The sequence below is a fragment of the Puma concolor genome, chromosome B3 (genome assembly GCF_028749965.1).
Source record: "Puma concolor isolate L17-30 chromosome B3, mPumCon1.1.hap2, whole genome shotgun sequence".
Lineage (NCBI taxonomy): Eukaryota > Metazoa > Chordata > Mammalia > Carnivora > Felidae > Puma > Puma concolor.
This window is the reverse complement of record NC_141672.1, coordinates 86,116,964-86,138,895: the sequence shown is the minus strand read 5'-3', so window position 1 is coordinate 86,138,895 and position 21,932 is coordinate 86,116,964. Positions and strand designations below refer to the sequence as shown.

Below are 21,932 nucleotides of genomic sequence, written 5' to 3'. Positions count from 1 at the left end.
CCAGCGGACACCGCCAGACGCTTCTAAAAGCTTCTGGCTTTCCTCCCCTCCGGTTTGTACGCTCCGTAATTATTCCGGCCATTCCCGAGAAAAAGAAGATAAAAGTCACTTTGGCGCCCCCTCTCTCCCTTCTAATAGAGAGGACTCAGGGACTCTCCAGCCCTTCCCCAGCTTGCGTTAGGAACGGAATCTGCTCGGACTATGGCGCTCCAATTGCGTTTCTGATGGGAGCCGGAATTTCGCTCGGTCCCTTGCAATGTTTCCAAGGGAAGGTTCGTACATTCGTGACCGTCCCTGGCAGCCGCCCAGCCCGGGACTTGGGGCTCCACTCGCCATTGGCCAGCCGTGGGCATGACGCGCTGGAGGCGGGGCCTCATCAGCTGTTTGCGGGATGCCCAGAGCGGGCGTATTTTGGAAACAATACCGCGCGGTGCACAGTGGCCTCCTCCCGCGCCAGCCCGCCAGCTGCCGCTGCCGCCCCTGCCAGCGCCTCCCGCCACCCGCCGCGGCCCGGTGAGCGCGCCAGCGGCCGGGGACCGGGCGGAGTTGGATCGCACCTCCTCGGGGAAGTGGGGAGTGGAGTCGTGCTGCGCTTAGGGGCCCGGGAAGGGTTGGGCTGCGGGCGTGTGGGGTGACCATGAAGGACTGGAGTGCTGGGGTACGGGAACGGGGTACGAAACCCTCATCTAGTGCTCTGCTCCACGAGGGAACTTGAGGGTAGTAGCATTTAAGACCGCAAGCAGTTGGGTCCAGGTGGGTAGGGGAACCTGCGGCTCACTGCTGAGCAGACCTGGGCTCCCGCGAACGGCCCTGCCTCTGGATCTGACTTTGGGGTAGGACAGGGAGTTGTGGGGCGTCCTGCCTCCCTGCGGAGTCTGAAGGCTCCTCTCCTTAACAGCTGGGCTCTTTCCCTCCTTCCCAATTGAGTCTGGGCGCCAAGCCCCCGAGTGCTCGTCACGCTGGACCCTGGCGCGGAGCCCTGGCATCACGACTCGGAGGCTGAGACTCTCTCCTGGAGTCACCCAGGTCTGCTGTGTGTTGTGTGGGTGCGTGAGTGTGTATGCTTGTATGTGTGCGTTCCCAAATTTTAGCTCTTGTCGAAGTTCAGAGTGCGTGGCTACTGCCTTCTCCTGGGAGGAGGAGGCTTAAATTCAGCATCCCTGTTAGAGCCCTTAGGGGCTGGGATGGCTCCAGAGCGCTTTGGTTCCCCTTGCTAGGAATAAAGCTTTCCCAGGCAGTGCTCTCAGGAAGTGTGCTCCTCCTACCAGTTTGGACATCACCTTCTCAACAAGGGGAGTAGAGGGTCTCTTTACAGTATCCCAGTTTACACTTGACCTTGCCCAGCTCCCCTCTGGAGGCTCCCACTTACAGAAGAGCCACCTGCAGTTCTTGTGGAGAATGGGTAGGGTCCCCAGGGCTTGCAGAGACACACCCTATGGCTGCATTTCCCCCACAGTCCAGTCCAGGCAAGGCTTGAACTTTGGGGCTTTGCTGGGAGGGGGAGGGGGAGGTGGCTGGCTTCAAAGGAAGAACCAAGACAATGACTCCTGCTTGTGATTAGCTTTGGAGGGCCCCTTCTTAGGCTGGGATTGCCAGCTTGTAGAGAGAAGGTTGAGGGCAGGAGGGGAGCCCCTGCCAGGTGACTGGCAAGACAGCGCTCCGTCCTTTCAGCCGGAAACTTTGTTTCCTGGTGCTGATAAGCTGAAGATCTCCTACCCTTCTTTGGGAAACACTTTCCAGAGAACACCACATGCCTGTTTTGCCATCCGAGTGGGCGTCTCCTCACCAGGGAAGAGGACAAAGATAGGATCACACATTGCTCATGGACTGGTTGGGATGGAGGGAGTTGAAGCAAGCACCTCAGAGAGAGCTTGCATTTGGGAAAGCCAAGATTCTGAATTTAACTGAGATTCCTTTAAGTACTTTACCAAGCCACAGACCATTTGGCTTGTTCTTCAAAGGCAAGAGACGGAGAGACAAAATTCCCAGGGGATCGCTCAGTGAGTCTGGCAGTGACAAACAGTGTCCCTCTGTATCCTTAACCATTCAGGTAGTTGCTGCTTCGGGCTGCCCCAGGGGTCCTACCAGGTTCCTCCTGTGTGTGTAGGGGGCTGAGTTGGGAGCTAAAGATGCTGGGTGGCTCCAAACTCAGACTTCCAAGAGCCATCAGGTGGAGCAAGAGGAACTTCTTTATCACCAAGAAACTCATGCCAACAACCTGAGTAGTATACAGGCGGTGAGTGAGGTCACAGAAAGAGGGCTGAATTTCACTTCCTTCTGTGAGGAAGGTTATACTAATCTCATGTTCAGCGCTGACAGGAATGGTAGGCTGTGGGAAAAGAAGATTGAAGTCATGGAGACTCGTGAGTAGTCATGGAGGCTAGTGAGCTGGGGTGGGGGAGGCTGGCCACTTTGCCGGATGTTGGACCTACCATCTAGGCCAAGCTGTGGTGGGCAGACAGCCCCCCTTTGCTGTGAGGGCAGTGTCTAACTTGGGTCTTTCTGCCCTTTCTTCCAGGACACACTCTTACCACAGCGTGGAGCCTGTTTGTTGTGTTGAGCAAGCAGGGGGTGGAGACTAGAGGAGATGGGCAGCTGGGCGGGGCCTAGCAGGTTTGGAGGGAACCTGGCTGCCCTTGGATTGCTGGCTTTTGTTTTTGCTGCTGAGCCTGGAGCTCAGCTCAGACTGGGATGAGAGCTTGGTGGTTACTTCTCAGGGCAGTGAGTGAGTGAGTGAGTGTGTGTGTGTGTGTGTGTCTGTAGTGACCACTGTGTGTACAGCCAGTCACAGCACCCTCTGCCCTCCCACAGCCACTTGTAGGGCCTAGTCTTGTTGACATTTCCCCGGGTGTCCTGAGTACTTGCCGTGGTTGATCATACCTCTGCTATTGCTCAGAGTCAATAGCAGTCAGACTTCATGACCAGAACCAGCCCGGGTCGGAAGAAAAGGCCAAGGTGGGAGTGGCTCTGGGAAGGCCCAGGGAGGAGGTGTGGAGCCTCCTTGAGCAGTGAGGCAGGCCACATTTGGGGAGGGTGTCATCCTCAGTGGTACTTTATCACCAGGTCGTTTGTCATCAGTATAGGGCTCCACTTCCCCCAGGTAGAAGGGAAAGGAGAAAGGAAAGGGGGAGTCCTTCAGGTTCGGCCTTCGGGCAGGGGACAGCACCCCAGATGCCTGCATTGCACCCCAGCAGGGGAGATGGAGCCGCCTCAGTGTGTGGAGGAGCTGGAGGATGATGTGTTCCAGCCAGAGGATGGGGAGCCGGGGACCCAGCCTGGGAGCTTGCTGTCTGCTAACCTGTTTGCCCAGAGCCAGCTGGACTGCCCCCTCAGCCATCTGCAGCTCTTCCCTCTCACCCACTGCTGTGGTCCTGGGCTTCGACCCACCAGCCAGGAAGACAAGGCCACCCAGACCCTCAGTCCGGCCTCCCCGAGTCAGGGTGTCATGCTGCCTTGTGGGGTGACCGAAGAACCCCAGCGACTCTTTTATGGTGAGTGCTCTTAGCCTCAGGACTCCTCCCATAGAGACTGGGGGAAAAGAGGGGACTTCCCCTCCCCAAACCTGCGCTTTGTTATTTCCTTCCCCAATTGAGCCGCAGGGGCTATTGATTCCTCGACTCTTGTCGCCGTGCTTCTCTGCTTGTTCATGCTCTTCACCTGTGCTCCATGGGCACCAACAAAAGCAAATTGCTATGCCATTATTTCTGCCTTTTTGTCCCTTTCTGCAGGGATCCTTGGGTCCATGGTGTCTTCTTGGGTCAGAGAGAGGATACCTGGGCTTCAGCTTTTACATCTTGTGGCCAGTTGCGTGGCCCAACCTTTTGTGTCCTGGTAGTGCTATGCCTTCTGCCAATTGGCCAACATTGCCCTGGAGAAGGTTGCCCTGACTCGCTGTTGACCCTGAAGGGAAAAACCCAGCCCTTTCTGGGAGGGAAGGTTTTTGAAGGCACAAGGTGTCACTTGGGACTTTCTGGGCTTTGGAAGGGGAACTGGAGAAAGAGGTTGGGCCTGCCTGGGCTCAGTGCCAGCAGAGGGGCTGTTTCCAAGGCTCGATCAGACAAGACCCCTTCATTTGTGGGCTTAAATGGTTTGTTTTATGAGTAACATGTCCCTCCTCTGGCAAAGGCACAGTGTTAGACACTCAGTCTTCTTTCTTCTTTTAGCACAAAGCTTATGGAGGGAGAAGAAGGGTTCAGAAGCTATCTTGCTATGTCTGATGGAGCATATTGAAGAGACGCTACAGTTATTCCTGGAGGGAGCTACCCCGTAGTTCTTTCGGGAGTCTGGGAAGATGGATAAGGCCGGCCGGCCGGCAGGGAAGAAGGAACAGAGGGAGGAGGCAGGCGGGCACCCCTAGCGGCAGCTCAATTGCCAGCATTTGGTTAGGGTGCAGCGCTGGTCTCGAGGTCTTGCGGTCTGGCCTGGGGCTCCTCCAGAGAGGAACTTGGCTATCCAATGGGTTTGAGCAGTTTTCTCTCCCTAGTTTTAGTTCCATTGCCCAGGGCTCCAGGACCTGAGCCCAGCCAGAGGCAAAAGCGAAGGCACATTTTGGTTTTCTCTTTCTCTCCCTTGCTTTGCTCAACCTAGAACTCTAGAGAACTGCCTCCAGTGCTTTTCCAGAATAGAGCTTCAACCTGCTACTGCATGAAAAATAAATTGTGGTCAAGCGTAGCTTGGTAAATAAGGACAGAGGGCTGGCAAGTTCACCCACGCATATTACTTCTGCCCTGGCACTGCCTGTGACTAGAGAACTCAGGGAAGGCTAGGACCATTCTCTCCTGTTCTCTGAGTGTCAGCTTTTCAACGCTTGGGTAACAGGCAGGTTAGGCTATCCAAACTGGGTGGAGCACCCCAATAAAGTCTCAGCCAGGAGTGTTAGGCACGGGGTAAGCGGTACAGTCGTGGAGAATGCTGAGATGTGGGCCCTCTGTCTTTGCAGGCAACGCTGGCTACCGGCTCCCTCTCCCTGCCAGTTTCCCTGCAGGCTTGCCCCTTGGTGAGCAGCCCCCTGAAGGGCATTGGCAGCATCGAGCAGAGGTACAGATTGCCCGAAAGCTTCAGTGCATTGCAGACCAGTTCCATCGGCTTCATATGCAGCAAGTAGGCATGGGGGCTTGGGGCGGGGGGAGAGTCTGCTGGGGCTGGGGGGCCAGGACCTGCCTCAGCAACTCTGTCTCTGCCAGGCCTCAAGGATATGGTCCCAGAGTTTTGGCCTTGGCTATTATGATCCCCATGAACTGGATGGGCCCAACTGGCTGAGCACTCTTGCCCTCATCTCTGAGCTCCGCCTTGGTTACCTGCCCTCTGTCAGCTTGGGCTTCATAAAAGCGATTTGTCCCACGGTTTGTCAAGAGACACTACAATCTCTCCTAGGGCCTGGGGTGGCTTTCCTCCGCCTTGCTCAACACACTGTGTCTTCTTGAGGCCAGGTTGGGAGATTGTCCCTCACAGTCCCGAGGGGAAGATTTTCAGGGTGCTGCAGTGAAACTGGACAGTTGGGGGTGCCTGGCCGAGGTGCAGCGGGGAACTGGGTAACCAAGGCCGAGGGATGGGCCTGAGTGGGGGAAAGTGGTGGAACCGGTTGTAACCTGACACTTTCCAGCTGGGGAGGCTGCTCCTCATTGTCTCTGTCTGGGAACCGGGACCTGGGACTCTGGAGAGCGAACCTCGGAGAGGCTCTCCAGACTGGCGGCCGGGTGCTTGGCCGGCAGCCTGGCACCAGCCCCGCCAGGGCGGAGCATCGCGTGTCAGTCGAGCATGTGGCAGAGTCCATCAACAAAGGCGGCGGCTGGCAGGCTCGTGCTGGAGGAGCCCTCCGTGCCACGGGCTGGAGGCTGCCCTGCTCTGCAGCCTCTGTCTGGGCCGGCCCCCAGACACTTAACCCTTCCTCTCTGGGCTGGCTTTCTGGATGGCTGCCAAGGCAGGGAGAGGAGCCCAAGCTGAATCTGTGCTAGTACAACCACCACTGAAGCAAAGGCACGCCACCTGGAAATGAACATGTTCCCTACCTCTGGGACTGTCCCAGCAGTGTGTGTGTGTGTGTGTGTGTGTGTGTGTGTGTGTGTGTGTGTGCACGCGCACGTGTGTCTGGAAATCAAGAGAATAAATATCTCATCACTCTTGGGCAGACCCTGAGGTTAGATGGGTAACTTCAGGGGATCAGAGTAGGTTTGACTTACGGGCCAAACCACTGCCAGCACCAGGAGAAAGAGAAGTTGTCTTTTGGTCTCCTGGTCTCCTGAGAACAGACTGCCGGGGGTTAGATATGGTTAGTGCCTTCTGCCAAAGAGTTCTGAGGGAAATCTAGGGCTAGACCTGGTCCTGGTTAGCTCTCCCAGTCCCTCAGTGATCTGGAAGAGAGAGTGGCCCTATGTTTAGATAATAAGGCAGCTTAGCCTCCTCGTTTGGCCCCATGTTCCAGTCCCCAGTCCCTCCGCTGATTGTTTTCTGGAAACTTGGCTTTGAGTCCTCCCTTCAGTCCACGTGTGGACTCACTCTGATTCTGGATTTCCAGCTCTTGGCCTTCTTCCTGCCCATTCACTCTAGCCTGGTTGTACAGGCCGATGGCTGAGACCAGCTCACAGCTTCCAGTCCCGGTGCTGGAGCTGCTAGAGGACATGGGAGCTGTGGGTCTCCTGGACTCATCTACAGGAGTGTCTGGAAGGTAGCTTTCTTTATTCCCAGGAGACCTCATCTCTCTCAACAGTTGTTTCCCAGAATATTCCTCCCTCCATTGGTGAGTCCCTGTAGGCTTGGTGGCAGGCTGGGAGGATAGGACTAGAACATTGCCCAGGGCCCTTTCTTGCTAACTCAGTCCTGAAAGAGAGGAGACGGTCCTCATCCCAAGGTCTGACCCTGCTCTTTGCAGCTGGGCATCCTTTCCCCCAGTCCAGGGCTGCCTCTCCGAGGGCAGCTTTCAGCTATCAGCCAGAGCCACCCCAGCCTGGGGGAGGGGCAGAGCAGCAGAGCTGAAGGAGAACCGTCTCTCCTGCTCTGCCCCTCACCCAAAACTGGCTCCTGAGTTCCCTGTGCCCCTCCCCCTCCTGCCTGCTGTCTACTCCTACCTCACAGTGGCAGGAGGCTGGTCAGCTAAGCCTTTCCAGCCCAGAGCTGGTTTTCCCAAATTTTCCATTACAGAGAGAACCAATCTTTTTGTCTGTGGAATCCTCTTGCTTTTAACCCTGTCCTCCCCACTAACCCTGCTCACAGACCTTCTCCAGGAGCTCATCCTGCAGAAAGCATTAGGATGCTAGCCACAGGCAGATGGAACACTGGCACACAGAGGAACTTTTAGTAGCTAGTTTTTTTTTTTTTTCTTTTTTAAAGATTATTTATTTTGGGGGAGGGGCGCGCGAATGCGCCTACACAAGAGTGGGGGAGGGGCAGAGAGAGAGAGAATCCCAAGCAGGTACTGCACTGTCAGTGCAGAGCCCAACATGGGGTTCAGGGCTCTGGGCTCAAGATCATGACCTGAGCTGAAATCAAGAGTCAGACGCTTAACCCGCTGAGCCACCCAGGCAGGCGCCCCTTAGCAGCCAGTTTTAAGAAGTGAGTCATTTTCTGACCTTGATTATTACATAAACCAGTCTACTATTTCATATCTAGAAAGTGCTGTTGTGACTCTTACATTCTTTTTATTTTCTTTCTCTGTTCCCTTCCCTAATCTTTGCAGGCAAGGAAACTGAGTTACTAGGATTTTTAAATTTAAGTCTCTAGGCTTTGAGTCCAAAGTCAGAAGGCCCAGATTTGAATACCAGCCCTGCCACCTGCTAGCCATCAGGAAGGCACTTGACCTTGCCAAGTGTAGCACCTCTTCTGTAAATTAGAGCTAATACCACAGAATTTTATTGTGAGGATTAAGTGAGAAAATACCAATGAAAGTTCCAGAGACACAGTAGGTACTCTTTAATGCTAGTTTCCTTTTGTCTGTCTATAAGCTTGATCATCTCTCATATTTGTTCTTGTCAGTTCACAGTGCTTTTCCCACTGCTCCCATCAGGCTGATCCCTTAGCAGAGCTGCCTGCCCTGAGCTCCCCTCCACCTGCCCTGCACAGAGAAATTGGTGTCCATGCTGTTCAGTTGTAGGACTCAGCCTCATTTGTTTCTCCTCAAAGAATGGTCATTCCTCATCATTATAGGCTGAGTTTAGAAAGCCAAGAAACACAACTCCAGACGCAGTAAGACGTTGAGTGGGCTTGGCCATTTCCTTTCTCCTTAGATCTGGAATGGTGTCCAAAGACCAGACCGTGGCCATTGGTCCCTGAGTCCTGTAGGGAGTGTGAGCTCCCACTTTTTGTCCCTGGTTACGGACCTCAGTTATTCTTTTTCTGTATCAGGGGAAGCCTTCTTCCTAGGAGATGTGGACCAGAGGGGGTGGGGGTGGGGTACGATGACTGGGTAGTGCTTTGTAGGATGGCATTATGGCAAATTGAGTGCCATGACCTCAGATTCAAACGGTTGCAAATTCCACTGGATGTCAGTTTTTGCTGGCCATAAGCCCTCCCAACATGCTTCCTAGGGAGCATACAGGATGGGCTTCTAGCTCCATTACCCAACTGATCAGTTCTGGGTGGCTCCAATAGATGGAAAGGCAAGGCTTTGAAGGCAGAAGATCAGTGTCAGTGAGGTGCTTGCTGTCAGCTCTTTGGGTCTCCAAAGCAGCAAGAGAGGTGGAGGCCAAGTGATTGGAAGCAAAAGCCTTTCCAAACCGGGTCATGTGCCCCATCTTCCTTTGACTGGGCCAGGAATAGAACTTTCCTCTCTTTGTTGCTCTGTAGCAGGTGACTTCTTGTGGTCTGCTGACCATGGTCTGCCTTGACTCAGGCTCTGTGAAGGTGCCTTGGTGTTTTTGTGTCTGTCCAGCTTCAGCAGCAAAGAGGAGGTACAGGTTTGTTCCCTCACTGTGTTCATGGGCTGCTCTGGCCAGAAGGTGTGGGTTCTGGTTTCTTTTCATTCCACCTGCCATGGTCTCCTCCAGCATGGGCCTAAGAATGGATAGTAGCTGCTGCTGTCCTCTCTTGTCCCAGCAGCGCTATCTTGAAATTTATGGAGGGTATTTCTGGGCAGTGTTAAGAACCCAAGAATCCTCAAAACAAGTAGCTACTGTAAACCATTGAGTGAGTAAAGCTACAGGAGCATTGGAATTCTTTAAGTCGGAAATGGCTTTTTCACTTGGACCAAGAGTGGTTTCATTGAGAATAGTCAGATCTGCAAAGTCTTTGAATAGTAATTAGACTTTCTGGAAAATGCCATCTGAGGAAAATTTCAGCCACTCACTAAAAACTATCTTTAGTTGTAATATCACAGAAAGGATCCTAGACTTAGAGGCAGACCTCAGTTCACATCCTACCTCTGTCACTTATGAGTTCTGTGTCCATGGGCAAATCACTTAACTTCTCTGAGCCTTCATTTCTGATACCCAGCAGAGCAGATGTGAAAGCCCATTGGAGATTGTAATACATATAACTATTAAGGTGTGGGCAGTTTAACACTTTGGGAAATGTGTCAAAAGATGATGTTAGGATTTTGCTTGGACCTGTCTTTATAGTTCTTAGGGAGCTCATTTGGAAGTTGTACCCAGAGTGGTGTTTACATCTGCCAACAGCCTGGATCCTTTGTTCAGGGTGCCCTTGAGTGCTTCCTGACCCTTTGGGATGCCCTCCTTGTTGCTGAGTGGTTTTGGGGGCTCAGGCTGTGGCTAATGAGGTTGTTCAGGCCCTAGATGTGGCAGCCCCGGGCAGGAGCCCCAGAGATTTGACCTTAAAGTGGGAAGGTCTCTGTGGAGCCAGCCTCTGTTCCAGCAGTGGGAGGTCTACCTAGGAGGGCGCCTGGGGAAGAGTGAGACTGGGGGAGGGGCCGTGGAGGGCCTCTGTGCGTGAGAGCCAGGCCGGGGCTTGGGGGCCCTGTGTTTGCTCTGTGGCTGGCTCTGTTTATATCGCTCACTATATTTAGCTTCTGAGTCATCAGCGTGGCTGACTAGAGGCCGAGTTCCCCACACAACTCTGCACCTGACTACTCTCTCTTCCAGGAGAAGGGCCTTGTAGTTCCGGATAGTTCACTCCCTCCCCACCAAAGCCAGGCCTTGGGAATGGGGGTTGGGTTTTTTTTTTGTTTTTGTTTTTCTTTTGTTTTTTTCCTTAGGGGTGGGGGGGGGGTGATGGGAGAGGAGGGGTTGGGAGAGGTACTAGAAAAGGAGAATAAAGAAAAATCTTTGGTTTGCCTTTTGATCATGTCTGGCAACCAAGAGGGCATGCTCCCTGACCAGAACGAGAACAGTCAGTGTATGTGGTGAGGAGGAGGGTCCAGCTTTCTTCCATGCTTAGCTTGCCTTGTCCTGTCCAGGGAACCGGCCCCAGGCAGGACAAGAACAGCCGGCTGCCAAGGCCCCAATTTGGGAGTCAGAGCCTTGGGGTTCCTCCTCCACAGCCTTGTAGATGTACAACGGATCTGCCACTCCTCAGTCCCCTCTCTCCCTCACTCTCGGCCAGAGCACACACCCCAGAGTTGCTTCGTGAGTTCTTTAGAAGTTGTTCAGTAGTTCCCATGGAGGAGTTCTCAGGCTGCGGGAAGCCAGGTGAGGGCCCCAATGGTTCCCGCCCCCAGAGGCTGTGGAGATGCAGCACAAGGCTCTGGGGATGTGGAGGAGCACATAGCCCGTCCCTCCTCTCCCTCCATTCCCCAGTGGCTGAAGCCAGTGGCCTTCAATTGCATTAGAGGAAGCCCTCCTGTCTTCCACTGAGAACCGCTGGCCCCAGACTGCCGTTTCTTCCTTGAAGAAGGGATTGGTGTTGATTGGTGTTGCCACGGTGGCAGTCAGTGGCTTCAACGTCCCAGTAGCACTGCTGGCTGCGCTGAGGAAGCTCTTGGCGAGGGGTATTTTTTTTCTTTTTCCGTTTTGCCACGTTACTCGTTCCTCCCGCGTCTGGGTCAGAAGCTTTCCGGGGCAGTGGGCCCCTGGACCCAAGGGGCTGCCCTGTGGGTTTCAGAATCCTTTGCTCAGCTTGGCAGCCTGGAATTCTGGGCCCCAGCTGCCTCTAGCTGCCTTGGCCCGTCTCAGAGTGAAAAGTCAGGGATTTCCCCAGGACTTCCTAAGTCTGTTGAGAAGATAGCGCTCCCGGGGCGGGCGCTCTGAGCGCAGGGTGTTGAGGGAAGTGCTCGGCAAGGTTAAGTGGGGGCCCGCGTTTTCCCTGTCCTCACTGTGGAGAGAGAGCTGCTCGGTGCAGCCACCAGGCCAAGGCCATACATATACTTTTCTCGTTTGATCGCCACAGCAACCTCGTACTTCTAGAGCCCATTGTCCCCATTTTATAGGAAACTGAGGCGCCCAGAAGGGAGACAGCATGCCCAAGTCACACTGTAAGTGGCTGCACTGGGAGCCATACAGCTCTGACTCATCCTAAAACCACGGTCTTCCCGCTACCTACCTCCGCTCTCAGCGGGAACCTCCTAGAAAACAAGAGCCTGAGGGACGCCCACTTACTGCCCTGACCCGGCTCTGCCTCCTGTAAAACTTGGTTCTCTGCTCTTGTTTTCTTCCCTCAGATTGGAAAATAATTGAGGACAGTTTACATCTTGCTCATCTTTGCGTCCTTCGAAAGTCTTAGCTCGGTTGGGTGCTCGATAAAAGCTTGCTGAATTGAACAAAAATATCTTCTCGACTTCTCTCAAGTGGAATTTTCCTGAAGTGTCTCTTATCTCTGTGTTCCTGTTCTCAGTGGCAAGGTTCTTTCCCTCAGCTCCTGCCAGGGTGAGTTTAGAGTGTGACGGTAAAGGGAAGAGGTAGGAAAGCATCACTTTGGAGAGTGTGTGTCTCCCTGTAAAACAGCGTATATGAAACTCTGCATTTTAAAGAAACTGAGCATGGTTTCTGAACATGATCTGAAGTTATCATTTCGGAGCAGTTTTGGCTTTATTTCTGTTTGATCTTCAGTTAGCTCTGCCTCTGAAAGGTCTATTTTTTCTGGTCCACAGCATCCTTACTAAATAGTTAATGATCTGGAAACAATGTCTTTAAGCATACTAGGGGAGCAGTTCAGTGGCGATTCTCTTTGAAAAGTTAGTACTGTTTTCATGATGCGAATAAACATACTGTAATCTTTTAGTGGAAAAATGTAGCTCTGGAGCCAGAGGCCAGGGGTCCAAATAACCTCCCCTCCCAACGGACTATGCTTAGGGTAATGTTTCCGAGCCTTTGTTTCCCCATCTGTAAAGTGGGATTGATCACACCTGTCCTTCCTGTGTCCCCAGATCTTTGTGAAGAGCAAATGGAAAGATACGAAAGCACTCTAAGTATGAGATATTATAAACTGCTGTCAGTTCAGTAAATTGCCACTGTTCCTTTCAAGCGGGGCCACAGCATAGATTTGCTCTTTCCTCTGTTCTTTGGGGTGAAATTAGCTTTTTGCTAGAGCATCTGGAACACCGGTGACACACAAAGCCCCCAGAGGGTGTGAATTGGATCCAGAGGGAGAGAGGCAGAGGGAGATTGTTATCCAGGGAGGGGAGGGAACGCTCTTTGTGCTTAGGGCAGAGGCCACGTGGGATGAAACAGAGTTTGATTTGTGTAATCCAACCTTGTCAGACACCACAGCCAGCTCTTTTAAAAAAAAAAAAAAGAAGAAGAAGAAGAAAAAAAGCCTTTTACTAGTTGGGCCTCTCCCCAGGCAAGAGGCTGATACTATCACATCAAGTACATCTTTAGACCTGGCCAGACATCAGTTGTTCCTGGCCTCAGACAAGTGGGTTATCTTGCGAGGCTGACTCTTCTGTAGTTGGTCCAGCGTGCACTTGTTGAGTACCTACTGTGTGTCCCTGCGAGTTCCCTGGTACACAGGATGCATGGCTGTGCAGTCACTTGCCGTACCTTGTGCACAGTGGGGGTAACTTGAACACTTGTCAGCTGATTGCCTTCCTCTGCCGGCCACAGCCAGAAAGCAGGCCGGGGTCAAAGAAGAACCCTAGGTCTCCACTGCCTGGCTGTGCTGTCTTAACTAGACAAGATATTTTTATCCACTATATTGAGACCCTTTCCCTTGGACCATTCACCTCCATTTTTTCCCTCCATGCCTTGGTCTTACCCTCTGAACTCTGAATTTGAGGGCTTCTGGTGTAAGCTTAAATTCCCAGCAGTATCCCATCCCCTGTCCCTCAGCCCCCTCTCCCTGAGGGTACCCTGACTATGTATCCTGAGAACCCCCGCTTTTTTGCAGGTTCCCTGACTTAGAGGGGTGTGCAAGCTGAGTTTGGGAGAGTTGGGCCTTGCTCTGGGGTGGGGATGGGACGTTGCATTCATTGATCTCAGATCCTATGCTCTGTGCTCTGCCAAGTGCCTGAGAGTCAGAGGCCAAGCCTACTCCTTCTTGCTTTCCCTTCCTTCTGCCCTTCTCCACACCTTCTCCTGGAAGGATCCGTGTTCTCTGGTGTCTCGGTGTCTTTGTATTCCTCATCCTGTTCAGTGAATGTCAATTTCCTTCCTCCTTACTATTTCTCTCCCTGGCCTCCCTTCGTGCCTTTTTTTTCTCCTTTTGTTTAATTTTTTTAAATATTGTATTTATTGTTGTTCCTCATAACCAGGGGATTCTCTGATAGTCTTGGTATGAAGCAGCTTGGTTCATTTCAGAAAAGGGCCTTTTGGGGGCTGTCCTGTGACAAGAGAAGACCAAGCGGAATTTGTGTGGCATCTGCTGGTGCCCAGAGAAGGGACTTCTGAGGCTGTGCACCGGTTACTAGGCCCTGCTCTTGCTGGTCTCCAAGCCCACCCAGACCCTCCAACAGGCAGGCTTGACTCAGCTGAAGGTAATCGTGGATGACAAACTTCCCGTCACAGACCTTAGGGTCGGAAAGCACCTCAGTGGTTTCCAAATGCCTGTCTGTGGCCTGGCTGCCTCAGAACCACCTGGGAAGGATTTACCTCTGGCTTGGCCAAGTCTTTATTCTGATGGGAAGAGATTGAAGGAGACCGAAAAAAAAAAAAAAAATACTAAGTCATGAAGTGTTTTCTTCTAGTCCATAGGATCACAAGTGATTTTATTTTCTCCTCTCTCATGTCTTGTATGTTCCAGTTTTTCTACAGTTAACATGTATTACTTTTATGACTAAAATATACAATAAATGTTACTTCTGATTTTAAAAATGTCAACCCAGGGAATTTGTTCAAAGTACAAATTCCTGGACCCCTTCCATGGAGATTCTGACTAGCTGGTCTGGGTGGAACCCTGGGACTCTGTATGTATAACAGCTCCTCAGTGGATTCTGTGACAGTCAGGTTTGGGAACCACTGGTCTAATAACCGTGCCTGCATTTCACTTATTAGGGAAGTGAGGACTCACAGACAGGCTGGTGGGAAATCCCAGCCTACATCCAGGTCCTCTGATTCCTGGCCCAGGGACCATCCACCGCCCAGTGCCTTCCTTGCTGATTCATGTACCCTGAGGCCTGTCACAGGCAGAAGCATGGGACCTGGGTCCTTTCCGAAGGTGGGCCTATGTGCCCTGCCTCCTGTATCTAGGCCTGCCTGTGTCACCCAGCAAGACCTCAGCCTTCTATTCTGACAGGGCTCTCTGGCCCACAGCTGTTTCTGGGTCTCCCAACACCCCCAAATGATGGGAGTGAGAATGCTGCACTGCCTCATCCCCAGATGCCTCAGGCCCAGGAAGGTGCCCAGGCAGCAGGTGACCTCCATTAGGGGAATTTGGGAGGAAACTGAGGCGTACATAAATGGGATTGGCCTAGGCCCCAAATCATAGAATTGTAATCTACCTTCCTTGGCCATTGAGCTCTTTTGATATGATTTAGAGAAGGGGAGGAGAGAGAGTCTGCTTTGGCATAAAGAAAGGTATATGCTGGCACTCAGAACCTAATGATAATGGGTAAGGACATTGCTCTAGGGCCAGGTAGTCTGGATTTAGTTCAGTCCCTGCCACCGACTAGCCACGTGGCCAAGTTGCCTAACTCTTTCGATGTTCTCATCTGTAAAATGGGGATGAGAGTATATAGCAACCTCATAAGGTTGTTGAGAAGGCCAAAGGAGTTTAATGTGTCTCCAAGTCCCCCGGGGATCTTGTCAAAAATGCGCGTTCTGATTCAGTAGGTCTGCATTTCTAGTAAGCTCCCAGATGATGCTGAGGCTGCTGGTCCATGGACCACACTTTGAGAAACAAGGACGTAAAACACTCAGAACACAGCCTGGTACATTCAGTGTTACTATTCTTGTCATGATCGTGGTTGTTATTGTTACTTGGCCTTTTCAAACAGGCACCTGAAGAGACTTGGAATTCCAGCAGACTGGCCTCTCTGGGGACCGGTGTTTTCCTGGATTTTCCTCCTGTTCCGCCAAATGACCTTTGCACCTGTCCTGGGCAGCAGCTGGGGGCGGGAAACAGGAGGAGGGGTGCTCTGCCCAGCTGCCGCAGGCAGGCCAGAGTCTTCAGGTTTTGCAGCTGAGTTCGTTTTCACGCTACTTTACTCTAACCAGATTTTGTTAAGCCGGGTGTGTTTCCTCTTTTTACTCATCTTTGTTTACAAAACACAAGGAAGCCATCATTCTCCTGCACAGTCTGCCAGGACTCCTCTGTGGCACACCCCAATTTCCCCTCCTGGCAGTAACTGCGACTCCAACTTTCTGGGTTGTTTTCCAGGCTTCCTTCCTTGGGAGAAAGGGGCATGCTGTTGCCCCAGACAGGGGGCGTCCTCTTCACCTACCTTAGCAGGGCCCTGAGGTCGGCCTCAGTTGACATCTCACCTCCCTTCCCTTTGTGGCCTAAGGTAGGGTGAACGGAACCCGCGCTGTTTGGAACCCGCACGGGTCCCCGGGGGAAAGTCCCGGAGGCCAGGGCCGGCCGTGCCCATGAAGCTCTGAGGGGGCAGGAGACCTGGGCTCACTTTCCATTCTGCCACTGACTTACCCTATGCTCTTCATCTGAGAGGAGTTGCCTGGTAGGGGCCGGGGCAGTGATTAAAGACAGCCTAAGAAGCGCCCCGGCTCTGCTGACGCTTCACACGAACATGCTCACTGCCACGGCCACTGAAGTAATCCAGGTCCAGCCCGTGCTGGCTTCCTCCTGCACACTAGCTTTTTATTCCCCTATCCACTGAGGACCCTGTGGAGAGGGCCCCCATCCAGTCCTCCTGCCTGGCAGACAAAGACAGCCTCTTCCAGCACCCCAGTCCCTTTGGGGCCTCCCCTGGCCCCCGGGGACATGGTACCTGTGTGGGCGGGGCACCAGCCGCAATACTGAGAGCCACTGACCCCTGCCCTTTGCCCCCAGCTTCCCTGCCTGACAGTAGGACCTGGGATAACCCCCAGAGAGTAGTGTGCATTCTTTGTTTTTGTTTTGTTTTCAAGTATGTTCTTGCTTAACGTTTAATTGGCTCCAGTCAGTAGGAAAGCGCTCCAAGAGGGATTATTTATGGCTTACTGTCAAGAGCAGCTATAAAAAGGGCAGCACTGAGCTGGAGATGCTGGGAAGGGAGAGAGGGCAGGCATACAAGTGTGTGTGTGTGTGTGTGTGTGTGTGTGTGTGTGTGTGTGTGTGTGTGTGTATGTGTCCATGTGTGTGCGTGTTTGCACTGGATGAAATCAGATTTTTGCTGCCTCAGCAGTGTGGTTTAAATTGAAGATTAACCCTTTGACCTTCACAGTGTCAAATCACTTGCAGATGGAGACTCCCCCCCTTTTCCCCCTTGTTCTCTGTGTTACTTTGGAGTTGGGGGAGGGAGGGGGCACTTCTCTTTCTTTCTGAAGAAAGTTTGTTGTTCGTGCAGCTGAGGTTTGAGGGGCTCAGGAGCCAATCTGATTAAAAGCAGCACTTGGCTAAACTCTGGAAAATCCTGCAAGCAGGGGAAAAAGTTTAATCCTCTTGTGCACAGTGCATAAAGAGCCTGGTCTTTTCTTTTTAATGTTAAAACTGCAATTGTTTTTGGAGCACTCAACTATCTCCCCCTCCTCATCAGCCACTCCTCCCATTCCATCCCCCCTCCCCCAGGGTTTGCTGTACTGATAGGATTAAAGTGCTGCCCTCAGACTTGTCGAGCTGCACTTTTATTGGGAATGATAAGGAGTCATCAAGGCTACAGGCTACATTTAGGAATTATGTTGATTTTTTCTTCCCCCCCACCGCCTTCCAGCACCAGCAAAACCGCCGTCGAGTGTGGTGGCAGATTCTCCTCTTCCTACACAACCTGGCTTTGAATGCAGAAGAGAACAGGAATGGGGCAGGTCCCAGGTGAGGCTGGGCTGCCCTCCTCGCATGGGGCACCACAGGAAGGACATCAGCGAGGACTGAGCCCGCGTCTTGTGAAGTTTATTCGTTGCTGTTTTGTGTTTGCATTGTAAAAGTTTCTGTGTACATAAGACGTACCCAAGTGAGACCTCTTTCCCTGTTCAGGACCTCACCAGGAATGAGGGCCTTTGTCAAACACTGTTGAAGTAGAGGCTGATGTGTCTGTGATGTGGGACCTCCCAAGGGCTCTGACAAGTCAAGTCTTCAGTGAGCCATTGAAGATGACCAGGTAGTGATGTTCTCCAGCGAGTGGACTGTAGTTTTCCCATAGGAGCTTGGTTAAGAAATTAGGAGACTGGATTAGACTCCTGGTTGCACCAAAACTATCAGCCTTCTACTATGGACGTGGACGGGGCCAAGACCTGACAGTCACACTGCCTTCAATCCCCCAGGGCCTCAGCCAGGGGCTTTCCAGCTGAGCAACTTCACTAGGCCAGTCCGCCAGCCCCGTATCTGGGTTCTCCTTTGGCCCAGCCAGTGCCTGCCCCAAGGGCTCAGGGATTCTCGCCCAGCCCCTGTCATCTCCAGCAAGACCTCAGGGAGGGTTGGGTTTCTCCAAGGACCCCCTCACATATGCCGCAAAATGAACCAAACTTCTGGGTGGGCCTCAAGTCTTACTTGGTCTCGCCCAGGGGCCCCAGGATTGGCCCCGAGGTGCCAAACCTCTGCCACCTCTAGCTGCCTGGGACTGGCTGGGCGTCAACCACGGATGAGCCACATAGCCAATGAACATGCCACAGACAGCAGCTGGTGCCTTCGTCAGCTCTTCTTTCAAAAGAGCCAGCCAACACACCGCTTTCCTCCCCCAGGATCAGCACTCTAGAGCATGAAGGGGCAGGATTACGGTGCGGCTGGGAAATGCGGTGGCCATCCCACCTATAATAGGAGTCAGCCCTCGAGGAACCCAGACCCCCTGGTTTCCTTGGAAACAACATACCTCCTCCCGCTTATCCCCATTCCTTTTTCACACCTAGTGGGATACAGGCAGAAGCCAGCACAGTGGCTTTGTCAGCTGAAATGTGTCTTTTAGAGTAACCGACAATGATTAGAGTGTGGAAACGGCAGAGCTGGGTACACGTTTCCTGTCTTCCTTCAGCTTCCAGCTAGGCCGGGAGGGCGTGCTCTGGAGCTCCGTGGGATCACAGCTGCCTCTGAACTTCCCTCCTCTCCCTGCTGTGGCACTAATGGAGAGAATTTAAAGCAGCCAGTCTAGCAGCTCTGATAGTAGATGCGGGGAATCTGGAAAGACACGGGGAATCTGTTAACCAGACACCGCAGAAATTAAATTATAATTTTTGCATATGTACGACAAGATAACATTGGTGCTAATGTGAAGCAAGGCCCAAAGAAAAGGCAGAGAAGACCTCAGGGCTCCCCAGGGAAATTGGAAGAGCCCAAGTAGACTCTTAACTCTAAACAAGTCCAAGCTCCTCCAGTTCTACAGAGAGGAGGTCTTCAGTACTGTTGAAGGAAGCATTAATCTACTGGATGTGCAGTTGGGCAGGTTGTTCACCGCACAAGGGCACCTGCAGAAGAAGAGAATAGATGCTAAAGTCCAGCTCATGCTCTGGCCGCCAGGCTACATGCCCTGGTGTCGGGCTATGTCTGCTCAGAGGAAGGGGTGCCTTTCCTAATTTGCACGAAGGTGCCATATGGGCTCACAGTGGCCCTGAGGCGAAGGACCTCAAACTGTGCATTAGCCTTTGTTTTGTTCTGCTTGGATGTTCTGAGGTATTACCTCTTCTTGGCTAGAATTCCATTCTCAGGGTGTGTACCATGGTTTGTCTGCTAAGAAGATGGGTTCCTGCTCACAAGAAGGAGCCCAGGGAACAGGTGAAGACCGGCTCTGGGACACGCTGACCATTGTGAAATGCAGCCTTTCTTGCGTGTCTCCACGCCATTTTATGATGTGCATCGGACATGTGTCGTTTCCCCCGTCTCCTGGACCGAGACTATGACGGGCAGGGTGCTGATGTGTGCTCCAGTGGCACACATAAGAAAACCACGATTATTTCTGCCAGCCACTTTGAACCCCTCCTAGTAGACTTCCCACCTAAGCCGAATGAGAGAGCAAAGAAATATTCTAGGTGCCGAGAGGCAAAGCCATCAGCTTCAGAGATCTTGCTGGCCCAGGCAGGATGTCCTGTGGCCTGCCCTGAGAACTGAGCCCAGAGTTTGACAAGCCCACCTGAACATTGAGCCTGGGGCCAGGTGGAGGGTGGTCTGACTAGCTGTCTCCATTTTATGTGACTCCAGGAACTAGCTCACTATCCTAAGCAAGCTGGGGCAAAATTTTAAACCCCTCCTTCCTCTTCCCCAAAAAACACCCAGGAGGTAAACAGCCCCAGGAAGGAGAGAGGTTCCTCCTGGCTGGCTGTTTTTAATTGGCCTAGTGATCTAGACTGGCCCCTTCCCCCTCGGCCTGCTGAGTTGGTCTGAACATTCCTCAAGTCCAGCCTCAGGAGACACATCCCTCCCTCTGGGCCCCCTTTCCCCATCCCCCCACCCCCAGGAGCATGGCTGTGTGTAGTTAGGGGGTGGAGAATCAGATTTGGAGGGAGGGAGACTCTGACCTGCCTCCTGACCTGTAACCAGCTGAAGACTTATGGAATTGTTGTGGTTTGCCGAGGGTGAGGGGTGGGAGAGGGGCTGGAAATGTTCCCTTCATTATAGAAAAGCCCTGGAGGGAGGAAGCCTGATATTCAGGGTCAAAATAGCCCTTCTAATTCAAAACCCTAGAGTAGGGGTTTCTGGAAGCTGATAGACAGAACTGGGAGAAAACCCCACCCAGGCCAGACATCTGACCCCTTCAGTGGGTTGGAGGACCTGACCTGGCCTCTCTGCCTTTGCCTGCTTCAAAGTTTGGGCTGCTGGAGAGCTGTCCCCATGGCCTTTTCCTGCTTAGTCCAAGGGAGTGAAAGATCACCTCCCAGTGACCTCTCCAAGCCCTGAGGGGTGTGGGTCTGTGTCCAGAACTTACGTGTCAGGCGTGCTCAGAGGGACCCAGCTGACTTGTCTCACTGCCCCCGGTGGCCCAGCCTCATACAAGGATGGCTCCAGCCGGGGCATGGCAGGGAGGGGGTTGTTTGGGATGGTCAGCCAGGGCCTCCACCGGGAGCTGGAGAGCCACTGTGCCTGTCCTGGTCAGCAAGGAGCACACTGAGAGCTGGCAAGCTTGTGTCGTTTGGTAGACTTGATGAAGAGGGGGGAAGGAGAGTGGAGAGCAGCAAAAACAGAAAGACTTCTGCCTTCATGGTTCAGCGGGGCTTCTGGGAATCAGTGTTCAGCCTGGGCTGCAAAAAGCTACAGGGCCCTCTGGGTGCTGAACCCTGGCTGGACTCGGTCCAGGAAGGGGTTAACTTATCAGCCTTCGAGGCTTGTGGGCACACTGTGGGCAGGGGGCACATCGGCTGGTGGGGACTTTGAGCTTTGAGGGAGAACACAGAAAGCCGAGCTCTTCCATAGATGCACCAGCCTTGCAGGCACAGGTGCTGAGAACAGGCTCCGGGTCTCCCTGCACCCCCCCCCCCCCGCGCCCCCGCTGCCTGCACAAGTGGCCAGCGCCTCTCCCTCCTCTGTGAGCGTTGCCCAGTGGGCTGCCCCATCCCTCGGTCCACAGGGGCTGCAGGAGGAGACCCAGTGAGAATGTAGCATTTTGCTCAGCCCAGGTTAGTTGTCCTGGGTTCTAGGCACTCTGCCTCTGAGAGAGAGACAGGGAAAGAGAGGGAGGGGAATGGGGATCCGTTGTTTTTTAACCTGTACAGAGTATTCGGCTTTATGTTCTTCACATGCATATATGTGTGTGTGTGTGTGTGTGTGTGTGTGTATATTTCCCCCATCAATTGGTACAATTTTTAATAAAACCATTTAAAGCAGAGCTGGTCTTTCTTTTTCAAGGTGTGGGAAAAATGCAAGGGGATCTGTCAGGGAATTAGACTCTTGTCCTGAGTTACCCCCAGTCTCCCTGCTTTTGTCAGGACTTCCTTTCGACTCTGCGAGTGGACAAGGGCCATGCTGACCTCACCATAAGCAGCACAGGGAAGGCCTCATGAGGTGGAAAAACAGGGAGGGGTGGGGGGGAGGGGCGGAGTGAGGAAGCTCTGGATGCAGACCTGGCTTTGGATCTGGGTCCAGCCTTCTGCAGGATGAGGGAGGGGGTAAGTGCGAAGGCACTCAGCGGTGGCAGGCAGCCTTGGTGACAGAAAATGCCCTGGCAGACCCTCTTCTCAGCTCTCCCCTCTGGTGTCAAGCTGGGCTTTGGTTTCCTTTTATCAAGGTAGCATCTCAGCAGTTATGCTAGTTGGAGGGGGGACTTCTGGCTTACCTTTCTTTGGGGCTTAACAATGTGTCTGACTCCAAAGGGTAATTTAAGGCCCTTGACAGAATTCTGAAAATCCCCGGTGGCAGAACTACTTTTGGTCCTATCTGCAGAAAGCTGTGAGCCCAAGGTCACAGCCAAGGTCACGCCTTATCTGCACACAGGGTCCCCATGATTTAGGAGACCTTCAGCTCTCTGAGGGCCAGCTTTGGACTCCAGTTAGTACTCTCATAGATCGTGGGAACTTGAAGTCCCATCAGTTTTGCTTTACCTCTTCATTTTATGGATGAGTAAACTGAGGCCCAGAAAGGGGATGTAAGTTTCACTGTGGGCT

At 52.9% G+C, this 21,932-nt stretch overlaps 1 protein-coding gene across 6 annotated transcripts; it reads left to right on the top strand.

The window, feature by feature from the left end:
- Window positions 1-375: 375 nt before the first annotated feature.
- BMF (Bcl2 modifying factor) lies at window positions 376-21,157 on the top strand. 6 transcript variants are annotated; one of them, XM_025919686.2, is made up of 5 exons: window positions 376-513; window positions 899-1,026; window positions 3,195-3,491; window positions 4,940-5,100; window positions 17,126-21,157. In XM_025919686.2, the coding sequence occupies exons 3-5, from the start codon at window positions 3,200-3,202 to the stop codon at window positions 17,225-17,227; spliced, it is 555 nt and encodes a 184-aa protein (XP_025775471.2). In that variant the 5' UTR covers window positions 376-513; window positions 899-1,026; window positions 3,195-3,199; the 3' UTR covers window positions 17,228-21,157. The 6 variants fall into 6 exon arrangements, with proteins under 6 accessions (XP_025775471.2, XP_086566471.1, XP_086566474.1 ...); XM_086710345.1 differs by having other exon boundaries at window positions 3,192-3,491; XM_086710348.1 differs by having other exon boundaries at window positions 380-513; window positions 928-1,026; window positions 3,192-3,491.
- The last annotated feature ends 775 nt before the right edge of the window (window positions 21,158-21,932 follow it).

What these genes read in the sequence shown, in the direction of transcription:
- BMF (XM_086710344.1), top strand. Translation starts at nt 2,918, where the DNA reads ATGACCAGAACCAGCCCGGGTCGGAAGAAAAGGCCAAGGTGGGAGTGG. An exon ending in ACCCCAGCGACTCTTTTATG is followed by an intron (nt 3,492 to 4,939) that starts GTGAGTGCTCTT and finishes CTGTCTTTGCAG; the next exon opens with GCAACGCTGGCTACCGGCTC. An exon ending in ATCGGCTTCATATGCAGCAA is followed by an intron (nt 5,101 to 17,125) that starts GTAGGCATGGGG and finishes ACCGCCTTCCAG; the next exon opens with CACCAGCAAAACCGCCGTCG.